This window comes from Montipora foliosa, chromosome 6 (assembly GCF_036669935.1).
Source record: "Montipora foliosa isolate CH-2021 chromosome 6, ASM3666993v2, whole genome shotgun sequence".
In the NCBI taxonomy this organism is placed as follows: domain Eukaryota; kingdom Metazoa; phylum Cnidaria; class Anthozoa; order Scleractinia; family Acroporidae; genus Montipora; species Montipora foliosa.
In genome coordinates, this window is record NC_090874.1 from 40,816,843 (window position 1) to 40,831,992 (window position 15,150).

Sequence of the window (15,150 nt, forward strand, 5' to 3'; positions counted from 1 at the left end):
GTACGGAGTCTCAGAAAACGAGTTAAAACAAGAACAAAAGGTAGATGTAAACATTTCGAGGCCTCATGAGGTGGTTTTTACTTCCGCCACTGAGGGAATTTATAAGATCCGGGGGGTGAAGAGGAATAATCGGTGTTCATTATTCCGTTATTCCTGCTCGAAAATGTTTGTTATTCCATTATTCGGCCCCACAAAATTTCCGTTATTCTTATTCCATTATTCCTCTTCACCTCCCGAATTGGTATAATCTAGCTTTATAAAATGAACAAGTGTTCTTTGAAATAAAAGTACATATTCTGCTCCTGTTCATCTAGAGTGGAAGGAATAGTTGTTTTAGCACCGAAGAAAGCAGGACATGAAGGCCGATTTGACAGACATTTCTATTCATACGTAGCAAACGTCCAAGCGATTAAAAGCACGCTGTGTTGCAAAAGCCGCCTTGTGTCCTTGCAGCCGTGAAGAACTTTTTGAAACATTTGTGTAATTGTTTATTTGTAGTTTTCTCGATTTCAGCGAGACCCCCTAGCCTTAAGGCTAAAATAGAAATTAAATTGTGAAGATTGTTATACTCTTGGCTATGATTTATGTGAACAAACAAACTGCAAAACGCTGGCTTTTTCTCTTACCTTTGACAAACTCAAGCTAAACAAAGTTGTAGCCATCCCTTACATCTTGTAGACTAGCATTTTCTTGTATTTAAAAAATACAGAAACGCTGTCGAAACGCGGTCATTCGGCTTTTGTTTGGATCACGGATTATTCTTCAGAGATAGCGAACCAACCAGATTTCTTTCAACACCAAGCGATTCACAAGAGGAACGTACCTTAGTAGGCTAGTCTAGACTAGCCTTTACTTTAGAGAAGGCGCACCCTCTACGACGAAAAGAACGCCTAATCTCAGTTTACAACTGGACCCTTTCGTGGCAATATCAACTTGGACTCAACTCTGAATTGACGAATAAGATAACATTTTTGAGTTTCAAACAGAGCCACTCATTACAATTACTGATAGGTAACTGTGATATTTAAGATGGGTTCTTGTACTTTGATACTCTTTATAGGAGCTTTTTTGAAATGGGTACTTAGAACATACTGGTTAATTAGTGATTTGAAAACTTAACTGGCTGTCGGGCATTGGGACGGTTCCTGTTTAGCAGTTCGATATTACGTGGCCGAATTTCAGTTACACTTTCAAACAAAGCATTGCGTTACGCTATGAACAAATTCAACTTCTGCATAATCAAGATCGACGCCGGGATCGACGGCGAATGTGTGCTCTTGCACTGAGTAGAAACATCTCGCAAATGTTAAGTTAATAGGGAGATCTAGCGACGGGTTTGTGAAACGGGAAACAGACGGTGAAAGCCGCACGAAAGTTTTTTAGGCCCAGAGTTCAGACGCCGCACTTCAGCTCGATATCTGAGCGTAACAGGCAAGAAATGCCCTGAAACCGACTGAACAAATTCCTTTTCTTTTTATTTGCGGCGTAAGGCATCTTTCATAGCCTCATATTACCGTTTGCCGTAAATTACTGGTATGTGAGTTAGAATCTCTCATTGCGTCATTGGCAACATCTCGTTTTGATGACCCACCTATCGAAAGTTAAGGTATTTTTCCCTTGCCTTTTTTTCCGAAACAAAATCGGTGACCGCCATATATTTTTTCCTTTTTCAGTTGGAATAATAAATTTATGACCTAACTTCATGCGGGAAATGAAACAAATTTTAGTGTGGGAAGATTTTAATTCGCGCGAAAATCCTTAAAATAAAAACATTGAAATTGAACTGCTTAGACCATGCCGAAGAAGGTACCTGATGTTTTTCATGTTATGAAGATGATGATGAAGATGACCTTTATTAAAGCCAAGTGTATTTAGCGCGGGAGGTACTAATTAGCACTGAAGACTGAAAAATCAAATAAACTCGTCTCAAATGGTTGGTTGGCATTTGACGAGATGAAAACCGCGGTATCTGGAGAAAAATCTCTTGGAGCAGAGTTGAGAACCAACAAACTAAACTCACATGTGACGCCAAGTCTGGGAATCGAACCCGGGCCACATTGGTAGGACGCGAGTGCTCTTACCACAGACTGAACTTCCCGGCTCTTTCATCGAGTTCAAAACACAACGAAACAGCAAGAGATAAATTGTATCCAGCCAGGTATTGTCTTCGTTTAATAATAGTGTATTGGTAAATTTTACTTAAATTTGATCATATTGCGAAAAGTTAATATAGTGCAAGCGCATATAAAAGTAACCAAAAAACAAAGATTACAGTCAACTCTCTCCGCTATTACGGACAGAAGTTCAATCCTCGGCCGAAACTACAAAGAAATGTATGGAAACAACCCCCGCTCCTCAAACTGATCTTTTTATCATGTTATTCTATTCTCGTCAAAGCGGACAACTTACACGTCAATGACAACTTTGCGTTCGGCTGTTTGTCATTTATGTCCACAGAAAATGACACACAGCTGAATGCATTAAAAGGTGTCTGTTCAGATTTTCAAAGCACTTCCGCTCATTTTGTTCTGTATTTTTACTTTAATCAATTAATTAATTTAAGAGCTTATAAGTTGGTTTTCGCAGTAGACTTGTGCTTTCGTGTAATCTCGGTTGATAGTCCTCCTTCTTTGGCGCACTAGGACCTTCCACTCCTCGTAATGAGTTTAGTCTTGTTAAATACCCTATTTCTGTTCACCAAACAACTTGTAAAGAACGGAAATTTGCAAACCTATGTCTGCTTCCCTTTTACTCTCTTTCCGCAAATGATAGCTTCTTCACTATGATTAACTCGTTTTAAAACCGGATACACCAATTTTCATTTAAGCAATAGAGGACGTTTTTCGTGTTTCCAAAGCCTCACCTAAACACAAGGGGGAGTTGGGAGAATTCGAGACTCCCCAGTTATACAAACCTGAGACGCAGTCGAGGGTTTGCATAACTGTAGAGAATTCTCCCACCTTCCCCGAGTGTTTAGATGAGGTTATTGAAACACTGAAAGAAAGTCCTCTATTGCTTTTAGAAAATACTTCTCAAAAATAATTCGACAAGTGAAGGAAACAAATGAAAGAAAATATTCTTGATTAAAAGAGATTTTCTTGATACGCGCTCATATTTCCTACTAGCCAATCAAAACGAACGTCTGACAATACATAATCAATCAAAATTCGTGTGATGTCACAGGAGTGTTTCCCACAGCTATTGACCAACGAGAGTACGCGAATTATCCGAATTCATGATTTTGTAAAATCCTAATGGAATATGTCCAACAACTCGCTCACTTTCTTCTATGATGGCCCCAGCTTTATAGTGTTTTCCGGCGGTTCACGCTAATGTACGAGAGTCGACGGTTAAGGGATCCCAAATCCAGTAAGCTGAATAGCTACCGAGAAGTCCTTGAGTGCGCAGGCGACATATCGCTTTTTTTTCTTCAGCGTGGCTAGTTCATATACGTAAACGAGTTTTTTAGCCTCGTAGATAAAGTCAGCGAGAAGACCGCGACCGAATACTCACAGCAATTAAAGTATACTGGATAGTTAGTTCACCACAAACTAAACTGTATGAATCGGATTTCTTCTTCATTGCAAACCTAATTATTTAAGGATAACGTCCAGTATTGTGCCTAAAATGAGCAAGTGAAGACTTTTCACATTAAAGCCAGTTTGTGTTACAGTTATTGTATGTCGGGAGTCTCGGTTACCAGTATTTTGACTTATATTGTATGATTATGAATCAAAGTAAATGTGCACTACTGGAAATCTAAAGAGAACATAGCAGTACACCCTGTACCTGACACTTATCAACCAATATAGTTGGGTCATTTTTATCGCAGCCCACTACTGCGGTCTAGTCTCGCTATTACGGAAACGGTGCTGAGGGTGTCCGGCTGTCCGCTATAACAAGTGTACATGTTTTCAAGTGCCGAGGCGGCGGTAAAAGAATATTGACGCTTGTCATGAACGTTTAGAGGGAAGAAGAAAGCTTGAAAATATTGGTGCTGGCAAACAATTTCTTTCAACGATTTGGAGAGAGCTATCTACTCCAGTTTGACCGCAAAAAAATTGTCTTTTCGGTGAACAGAATGTGTATCTAGTCCTTCTACAATCAGTGACGTATTCACTTGCAATAATTTTGTAGGAAATGTCATTGTGACGTTTAATTTTGAATAAAACCAAGCTAGACGATACCAAGGATCAACGAATTAAAAGGACTTTTCAAGATAGGCACGAACGCGTGAAGAAGAGCTGGGGAACGTAAACTCATTGTACGCGGAGATTTACTGACCACAAAGACAAATTCTCTATAGCGATGTTCCTCTCTGTGAATACAGTCTGTCAACGAAAGAAAGTCAAAGGGGAACAATGGATGATTCCCGTCATGGTGATTGGTTCAATGACAGGCCTTTTTGACAGGAGACTGTCACATACTATCAGGCAACGAAAAAGGGTTTGAACAGCACATTTTCAGGTGACCAAATCGAAATTCCAAACGACCTTGAATTCGCACAAATTGTATCTCATAAGGGAATTCAGGGCGACGCTTAAATATATTTTCAAATCGATTTGCGTTCCTAGACGTGAACTGACGGTTTTTATCACTTAAAGCTCAGTCATCTCATCATATCCTTGCATAACCTTCGGTTTTAGTGTAGCTTTGTGAAGCTGGTATCTCCTAGCGTTTACCCTCCCAAGCATGGTATACCACAAAGGACAGGTCACCGTACACCGGAAAGTCCATGCCCTAGTGTTTGGACGTGCCAGGGGGTTATTAGCCTGCTTAGCTGAACCCGGGCATATGTGGACCATTTGACCTCTATTCTCTTCCCCACCCTCGGGAACTTGACTAAGAATCTGGGTGCCAGGATGGGGACGTTTTTTTTTTGCGAGGAAGAATGGGATCAAGTCACATCGTCCCATGTGCTCGTCTGTGCGCCGGCCATCTTGGAATTGAAGTAGCTGAAACCTGAAAGACAGCTGTTTTTAATAGAGGTAAGCACTGGTTTTTATATTTACACAAAACACTACTTCTCATTACTCATTTTCAATTAAATTGATGGTACACCTTACTTTGTGAGGACTGTGTGGATTGTTGATAATATCGACTCGCTTTTCAGGGGCACCCAACGAGAATATAGTTCAAAACCACTTAGACATAGCATTGTCAAACGTATTTTAGTATTTAAACGGTAGATATAGGCATATTTTGATCCCCTAAAAATTTTCATCTGTTCGGATTTCCTAGCTGAAAGTCTAGTGATCCGAAAATTATAGGGATTAAAATTTACCTTTTCGAAAATTTCAGCCAGAAAAAAGGCTCCCGAAATTTCTAGGTGACCTTTTTAGGGTAAAAATCCGTTAAAAGTGGGCAATTATACCATTTTTCAGATGTTAGAAAATCCTAGGACGGGCAGGCAAGCAAGAAATTTTACAACAAATGTTCCGAAAATTCTAGATCTCAAATCGTCTTCCGAACAGATATTTTCCGAAAATTGACGTTGGGTGCCCCTGGCTTTTCGTCAAAGAATAAAGATTACGAGCGCCTGTAGAACAGGGATATTACTTCCCCAAGGTGGGGATATTTGATCTGATTTGGCCCAAAATTTGGGGCCCCACGGTGGGGATTTTGACCAAAAATTATTCTGAAAAGTCAAATACCCCACATATGCTGGGGTCCTCCTTCCCCCTTCCCCCCACATGCCCTCACGGGCTTAACATTGATAGATGCATAAGTGTCACGTAAAGCTTACGTAAAGCAGGTCTCTTGATTACAGTCTTCCCAAATAATCCCACTATGCAACACTCTCACAAGTCTTCAAAGGGAATTTTAAACACGAATGCAAAACAGTTTCTGCATGCCTCTATCTATCTCGTTCGTAGGTCAACTCTGAGGTTACTTATCATGTACAGCTCATCAACTACCGCGAATAGTCGAGTCGAAATGGTAAAAAGTGTTTTTTATAAGTGGAAAAGTTTATAAAGGCTTGGATTTATAGGAGTATTTCAAATGGAGTATTCAATATCAACTTCTTTGGAGTATTTTTTAAGGGGTGAAGACGAGCTTCACTTCAATAAGCAAAGGCCACGGGACTGTGTTTAGAGAAATAATTCCGAAGAAAATTCCTGAAACTGATTAAATTTTGAAATTGTTTCATGTAGGAATGAAGGAGAATGCCTTTAGCCTGGGACCAGGCTCCGCAGTTGGGGTTATGGAGCGAAAAGGAACCTGAAGAAGAGAAACTTTGGCGAGCGAAGTAGATCGATGTACAGTAATGGTCAGTAATGCCTAACAACCTTGGATAAGACCTAGTGATTGGAAGTAACGTTAAGTTACGATTAATCATGTGAGACTATATAAAGTAACTGGTAGTAATGGATAGTGTTGGCAGGTTACGTTTAGTATTGTATTGCATAAGGAATTTTAGTGGGATTTTTTCTTTAGTTTACTTGGACTCGGAATTATAACCGGAAGGGGCCCCCAGTCTCTAGCTCGACTCGCTTCACTCGCCAATATTTTTTTCTCCATGTTCCTTTTCGCTCCATAACTCCAATTGTGGAGCGTGATCCCAGGCTAGAATGCCTTCTGTAATGGCAACAGACCTGTGTCGCCAATGCTGAAGATGCAAAAATCAGTCGATCGTATTATTTTATGATTCGAAAATGTTATTTGAATGTGTTATTTGAACATGAATAAGAGTTTGAGATTAATTTAGTTTGTAATTTGTGAAAAAGCAACCTTTTGAGTAAGATTGAACAGTTTGTCGGACGCGCGTACAGGCAGAGTTTGTGAAGGAAGGAACAGAATCCATCATAGGCTATTTTATTTCAAAGCAAACTAAAAGACCCTTATTGTGTATTTGAAAAGTAGGTGTCAAAGGAAAATGGTTAAAAGTGCGAGACAAACACTGTGCAGTTAATAGAAATTATCACGATAATGACCTCATTGTTTTGCGTCCGCTACACTGAATAACCTATCCGCCAATTCTCGGCGTTTAGCGTAGCTGGTTCGGTGGAGAGGAAGCTTTTTGCAGACTATACCGTTGGGGAAGTTGGCCTGCTTATCACAGCGAATGTCGTTCCAGTATCCTGGTGCTCTGGCAGGCAAATGATCGTTTCGTCTGGTCCACATGTGGCCGCATGGTTCATTAGCATTTCCGTTGGGTTCATTTGGTGCCCAATTTGTGTAGGTTGGAACTGAGTTATCAGACCAATAGAAAGCGGTAGACACATACTGTAGGCCAATCCAAACTTGTTGGATGGAGGGTGTCTTCTGTCTTACAAGAGCCAGAACGAAGTCGTTTTCTTCTTGGCTGGTAATTTTCACCAGTTCTGCCGTATGGTCGCTGCAGAATTGTTGGGCCTCATTTCTTGCTTTGATGGCGTCACTCACCAAATAACAGTAGTTGTTGTACAGAAACCACTCACCACTTCCACAAATGCTGTCTTTAACTAAACCAACATGAGCAATTGTCTGACCAATTGGGATGGCTACTGCACCTGCAATTTTCCGAAAGAAATAACCACAACAGTTACGGAATTTTAATGTGTAATGGAGAAGATCGACATGTGGCCCCCCCCTCCCCCTCTCCTTCCTAGGATGGATGAAACTAAGGAAACAGAGGTTCTATATCTACATTTAGGCGCATGCAGAAACGTTACAAAGTGTCCCAACTTAGAAAGACAGTAACAAGATGGCCATCATATCAAGACCACAATTTTTTTCGGGGGGAGGGGGAGAGGGGTGAGGTGGGGGTGGGTCGTTGGGGAAAACATCAAAAATATGTTTGGCTCCTCTTGCATTTCATTTTCACGAATACATTCACAACTTGCAGTAATCTTGAATTCGGTTCCGAAGGACATCCCATTAGGATCGAAAGCAATTGCGATTCCTTAATATATCCGCCCATAGGTTCCGTGCATTCGGTGAGAGCGACTGAAATTTAAATCGACCAATCAGAACTCAGCAAGCAAGAAAAAACTGTGCTATCCGGCGCCACGTCAATTGCTTGCAATTAAAGGGCCAGAAAACCACTTTAAAAGGTTTTTTGGCAATTTTTTTGTCAACAAACTTTGGCGCCAAAACGAGGTTGGCGATGAGCGGCGATTCGAACGTTAGCTATTGTGCTTTGGCTGTTATTTGTGCTTTTTCTAAGACATCAAAACTGTATTGATAATGTATTTATTTTTGCTAACTTCGCGAAAAAAGACTTTGGTGGCGTTCTTTTGACAAGGTAGATCGACAGCAATGACGTTTGCGCACAGAGATGCACCATTTCCGCACTGCGGGCGAGGGTTCCGTATGCAAGGATGTGGATAACTGAAAGTGACATACTTGCTTACTTACTTACTAATGTTGTTTGAGGAATTTATGAATGAACTGGAACGAAATGAATGCTATTGCGAGACTTTTATAGTGTACGTTGTAAATGCTCTGAGAACTTTAAGCTGTAAAGGTCTGTAACAATTAGTCATATTGATTACTCTGAAAGCTCGTGATCTACGAAACAACACTGTCCACACACTCTGGGTAAAATTAGGGTGATGTAACAGCTCTGGTAACAGATAATGTGACTGGCTCGCAACCCAAGCCATAAACAAAGGCCGGAGCGGATGACGAGGAGTGAACAACTGCCCTATATTCCCGTCAGGGCGTTTTCACAGACCGATTTATTTTTAGATTGAATTTCCCGCGAATGAGACTCCCGTGGGAGCCTGATGACCAGTCACAGGAACTAACTTGACGTCATTGCGTCACCGGACCGGAGCGGCCTTTTCCCGAGGGAAAAGGTAGTCTAAAAATTGATCGGTCCGTGACATAGGCTTAGTATGGAAGTTGTTGGCTCCTAGTCATGGGATCCTGACAGAAGACTAAACAATTAAAACAATGACTTAGACTAAAAAAAAATAAAACAGATTACAAGACCAAACAATAGCAGATTATGAGTAAAGTCGCGTCCTCTTAATTCCATTTATTCTTAGTGGAAGTCCAAAGGAATGCGCTAGATCGTCCTCGGTGTCCTAAACCGTCGATTACATGTCACGCATGCGCAATACCAATCAACGTTGAGATTAGGATAGCAGGCTCCTCTTGGTCGCCCGCAAGAAAAAATGTATGGACTTGTTCGTGCCACGAGGGAGTCGAAATGCGGCATTTCGTGTTTATGGTCACTCCTGACGTTTAGAAAGTTCTCAAATTGCACTCCTCTACGGCTCGTGCAATTTTGAAAACTTTCATGTTCAAAACATCTCTCGTACCCATAAATCACGAAAGGTCAACTCACCTACGTTCGAACTCACCCTCACTTCCGAACTCGCCTACTCCTTGGTCAACTCGCTTACGTAAGACACTAACAGTGAGTATCAGCGACGCTCTGGCGAGACAGTGCGTTGGAAATGAAAAATACCAAGAATTAAGCGTTGATGTGATATGTGTTGAAAAATGTGATCTATTGACAGTTCAGATTCAAAAGAAGCTTTCTTAGTTGGCCTGATTTTTGTGAAGCCTTAACGCAATATTCGACGACGAGAATTTAAAAAGCGAAAAGACCCTGGGGACGAGTTCCTTTGTGCTTGTATTGTTGCAATGTTGCCACTCCTGGTGATTTTTCACCAAACCTAGTGAAATCGGTCCAAGTCTGGTGATCTGGTGAAGGAAATCTGAAATCTCTCAAATCTGGTGAAATATCACCCTTTATAAATATAATTATGTTACAAATTATATTTATATTTATATTTTAAAAAATACAACCACACTTTTGAATTTTCGGAACATGTTTCGATGTTTTAAACATCATCTTCAGCCATAGAGAGTGTAACATTAAAATTTTTTACAAGATAATTCGTATATATATATAACTATCAATACAATGATTCTTTGTAGATTAAATGTTCGTTACAAGTACGTAAAATTCAAACGAACCTACAATATTATAGAGAACACAACTGACATAACGGTAAAAGTTTAAAAGTGTAATGCTAAACTGACATGATCAACTTGTTTGTTGAGTTCGGGTTTCAACCGCTCAATATGGAAGCTCTCCTTGATTTTGAGTTGATAGAAAGAAGTAGCATTATCAATAATTTTGAAGCAAGAAACATTACAATTATCGTGACGATTTTTAGAAGAACTAAGATGCTTGAAAATATGAGAATTTTGTCCCGGAAAAGGTGCTCATTTACACGTGTGTAGAAATGCCTGTTGGTTTCACCAACGTAGCGAGCACCACAGCCCGCACAAGTAAATTTGTATACAACACGTGATTTAAGAGAATCCGGAATGAAATCCTTTGGACTAAAAATGTTGCACAGTTTGAATGTAAACTTAATGTTGGGATGGCATTTGTTAAGGTATTGAAAAAACATATCTGCATCATGAGAATTTTGAAACAACAAATAATGTCATCTACGTATCTGCGATAATATAATACTTGGGTACCGGTGTATTTTTCCAACCAAAGCCTTTCATAGTGACCCATGAAGAAATTCGCTAATATAGGGGCTAAAGGTGAACCCATTGCCACTCCATCTATTTGATCGTAAAAGCAACCATTGAATAAAAAATGAGTGTGGCTAGTAGCAAAATTGAATAGTTGTTTAAGATGAACTTTACTTAGTTTTAGGTCAAGATTCATGTTACCATCAATTATGGCGTTGACAGCTAAATCAATCGTCTCAGATAAAGGGATATTTGTAAAAAGCTAGTGACATCATAGGAAACTAGAAACTTGTCGCTGAAATCAAACTGTTGAATCTCTTGGACAAAAGAAAACGTATCTGTTGCACAAAACTCTGAGGATATGTGGGGTTTAAGCAAAGAACAAAGATACTTAGCTAAGTTGTAATTGTAAGTACCTATAGATGACACAATGGGTCTGAAAGGAGGTGTGATAGTTTTGGGATCTTTGACTTTATGCAATTTAGGTAGACCATATAACCTAGCTGGTTGGGAACCAGTAGGATAAATTTCACGATAGATGTTACAATCTAAGAGGCCGTTTTTCTTAAGTTTACGTAAAAACCGCTGTAACTGACCTTCCCTGCGTAGAGTGAGATCAGATTCCAATTTTTTAAATTTAGAATTGTCACTCAACAAATCAACCATAGCTTTATTGTAAACTACCTTGTCAAGAACTACGACTCCGTTCCCCTTATCTGGTCTCAGGATGATGATGGCCTTGTTATGTTTCAGTCTTTTCAGTATTTTATGTTTCTTTAAGTCATTCATTGAAGGCTTGAAAGAGTTCACATAACGGGTGGCTGGATGCTGTATCTCATTCCGGACTTCATTGGCTTTGGTCTTATCCGAAAGATGCCTCTTGAGGTCATCATGGAGAAGTTCAAATGTCGTGAATACTTGACTCTTGCTTACATGCGGAGGTTTTATGGCAAATGTAAGACCAAATTTCAGAATATCAAGTTCTTCGGCACACAGCTTATAAGAGGAGATATTGACAACTGTGTCATTGTGAGTGAAAGGAACAGAAGTTATCCTACTGGTTCCCAACCAGCTAGGTTATATGGTCTACCTAAATTGCATAAAGTCAAAGATCCCAAAACTATCACACCTCCTTTCAGACCCATTGTGTCATCTATAGGTACTTACAATTACAACTTAGCTAAGTATCTTTGTTCTTTGCTTAAACCCCACATATCCTCAGAGTTTGTGCAACAGATACGTTTTCTTTTGTCCAAGAGATTCAACAGTTTGATTTCAGCGACAAGTTTCTAGTTTCCTATGATGTCACTAGCCTTTTTACAAATATCCCTTTATCTGAGACGATTGATTTAGCTGTCAACGCCATAATTGATGGTAACATGAATCTTGACCTAAAACTAAGTAAAGTTCATCTTAAACAACTATTCAATTTTGCTACTAGCCACACTCATTTTTATTCAATGGTTGCTTTTACGATCAAATAGATGGAGTGGCAATGGGTTCACCTTTAGCCCCTATATTAGCGAATTTCTTCATGGGTCACTATGAAAGGCTTTGGTTGGAAAAATACACCGGTACCCAAGTATTATATTATCGCAGATACGTAGATGACATTATTTGTTGTTTTCAAAATTCTCATGATGCAGATATGTTTTTTCAATACCTTAACAAATGCCATCCCAACATTAAGTTTACAATGGAAACAGAAACAGATGGCAAATTGCCTTTCTTAGATGTATTATTATCCAAGCAGATATCAAGTAACAATGAATGTTCTTGTATCACTTCTGTTTTTCGAAAAAAGACTTACACTGGTCTACTTACAAATTATTTCAGTTTTACTCCCTTTCAGTACAAATTAGGGTTAATTAAAACTCTCATCGACAGGGCATATAAAATTAACAACACTACTCAGGGTTTTCAAAACGATATCAATACTCTAACTACTATTTTGAAACGTAATATGTTTCCCAGTTGGCTAATTGACAAGTCCGTTCAAGGTTATCTTAGAAATGTTACTACAAAAGAAGCCCCTAAACAGATGTATCCAACTACCATTTTTACAAACTACCTTACATCCGTTTCTATTCAACTTACACCAGAAAGAAATTTCATCTATTATTAACAAGTATTGCAAGGATTTAAATGTTAAAGTAATTTTCTCTCCATTCAAACTGTGCAACATTTTAGTCCAAAGGATTTCATTCCGGATTCTCTTAAATCACGTGTTGTATACAAATTTACTTGTGCGGGCTGTGGTGCTCGCTACGTTGGTGAAACCAACAGGCATTCTACACACGTGTAAATGAGCACCTTTTCCGGGACAAAAATTCTCATATTTTCAAGCATTCTTAGTTCTTCTAAAAATCGTCACGATAATTGTGATGTTTCTTGCTTCAAAATTATTGATAATGCTACTTCTTTCTATCAACTCAAAATCAAGGAGAGCTTCCATATTGAGCGGTTGAAACCCGAACTCAACAAACAAGTTGATCATGTCAGTTTAGCATTACACTTTTAAACTTTTACCGTTATGTCAGTTGTGTTCGCTATTGTTGGTTCGTTGAATTTTACGTACTTGTAACGAACATTTAATCTACAAAGAATCATTGTATTTATAGTTATATATATATACGAATTATCTTGTTAAAAATTTTAATGTTACACTCTCTATTGCTGAAGATGATGTTTGAAACATCGAAACATGTTCCGAAAATTCAAAGTGTGGTTTATTTTTTAAAATATTAGTAACACTTGTGCTATCCAGACCATTTGGAAAATTTATATTTATATTTTTTATATTTTTTTGACGATAAAATTCCCAACTATTCCAAAATTTATTTTTGATCTCTGCGTATACACTACGGTATACGTCTACGTATACAGTATACGTATACACCTTAGTGCGTCAGGATAAAGAGTGTTATAATTGGACGCCGTTTAAAGAGCTGATATACACAGTGCGTTTTGGACAGTGCTATTCCCGGTACACCGCACGACTGAACAATGCTTTAGAGCAGAACTCCCCCGTCTCAACCATCACTCTCTATAACTATGACGTTGTTGACGTAGTTGATAGTGCGTAATGAAGAGGAGGAGCCCCGGTTTGTAAATAACATTATTCAGTTTTTTTAAAGACATTTGTTAATAAACTTCGTGAATTAATCTCACTGCTTTATTTAATACAAGTTTATGAGTTATGACCATAGAGTGATGTACGTCATAGAGGGTTTTAGCACTATGATCATATTCGTTTCTAGACCCCTTCCTTCCACGTTCGGACGGGCCCTGGGGACAAGATCGGCAACCTAGTTTCCAGGCTCTCTGTTGATATCTGATAAAAACGTGACATTTGGTGAAATCTGCTGTCATTTGGTGAAATTTGGGGACCGAATTAGTGAAATCCAAAAATCAGAGTGGCGATATTGTATTGTTGGCGTATCGAAAATGCATAAACCTGACAGACAAGCACACAGAAAACTAGAGAGTGGAATAATCTAATTTAGGGAGAGACCTATCTTTATGTTAGGATTTGAGAGTATTCAGTTCGGTAATGACTTTTATTGCTTTTGGTTAGCTCCTGCTGTGCGATATGCACTCGCGAGAAGACAACGAAGCCGTGGGAGGCTTGCAACCCTTACGTAATTGTCTAATGGGCATCCTTTCAAGAGGTTTATTTTGTGACTTTACCAAAACTGCAATCATGATATCGCCAAAGCGGAACTTTTCATGGTTCTTGCACTTCACATTCACAAACATCGCTGTAGACGCATTCAGTTCAAATTGTTGTTCTCAATTCAGCATCTTGTTGCGGCATGAATTCGCAGAGCAGTTCGATCTCGACAATTAAATGTGAAAGTTAGGGGCCGTGAACAGTCTAATCAACAAGAAAAACTTGAGCTAGCTTGCAACGAATCATAGTATTAACTATGAACGAATGAATTCTAGATTCTAGAATACCCTGTACACTTATTTACATGTAATAGCGTGTATTGTTGTTGAAAAATATCCTTTAAACAATTAAAAGCTTTTTTTAATTTACCTCTATTATGAATTTTTAGGTGTGTGTTTGGTGGAAAGGCCGTTCAGGACATTCTTCGGATAACACGTTCTCCATGTTCGGATTAATTTCCGAGTTAACAGAAAACTTTTCTTCGATTTGTCTTCCCCGAAAATGCCAGCACTTTGGCTCAAGATTCTTTATTGCCAGCCGCCGCCGCAGTGATTCTGCTTAGAGACGTGTTGAACGAATAGAGCTGATCTCTAGTTTTTCGGTCTCAACATCGTTCAACAACGTTTCAACGTGTTGAAGGGCATATTTCAACATTCAACATGGCAAATGAACAAACACAGTTTCAAATCATTTGTTGAACAACGCTGCAACATTTGTTGATCAACAAATGTTGAACCGTGTATCACCTTTAGAAGTGATTATGTATTACATATGTGGTGGTGTGTGTTACCATGAAAAATCTCGACTTGAAAAGCTGCACGCTCGAACGGAATAATCTGAGAAATTGTATGACATCTTCAACCAATCAATATTTTTGTGCTGATTTAATTTTTGAGGACTGTTCAGTTTCCGTTCTTCTAAAGTGTTAAACTTTCGAATAAATTACCGCAAGAAGGAGACTCGTAAAAACCATGTCATGGGTAGCTGAATTGTTGGGGATTTTACATACGCGCAACATTTCCGTAATAATTCCAAATTTGTTCCCC

General features: G+C 39.0%; 1 protein-coding gene and 1 long non-coding RNA gene across 2 annotated transcripts; one reads left to right on the top strand and one right to left on the bottom strand.

The window, feature by feature from the left end:
• The first annotated feature begins 4,955 nt into the window (after nucleotides 1–4,955).
• LOC138007359 (uncharacterized) lies at nucleotides 4,956–6,373 on the top strand. The gene is made up of 2 exons (XR_011124033.1): nucleotides 4,956–4,988; nucleotides 6,156–6,373. It is a non-coding gene; the product is annotated as an uncharacterized lncRNA (long non-coding RNA).
• A 563-nt stretch (nucleotides 6,374–6,936) lies between these two features.
• LOC138005568 (CD209 antigen-like) lies at nucleotides 6,937–14,190 on the bottom strand. Its single transcript, XM_068851776.1, has 3 exons — nucleotides 14,122–14,190; nucleotides 11,028–11,427; nucleotides 6,937–7,493 (listed from the first exon to the last, which is right to left on the bottom strand). The coding sequence occupies exons 1-3, from the start codon at nucleotides 14,188–14,190 to the stop codon at nucleotides 6,937–6,939; spliced, it is 1,026 nt and encodes a 341-aa protein (XP_068707877.1).
• Between the last annotated feature and the right edge of the window lie 960 nt (nucleotides 14,191–15,150).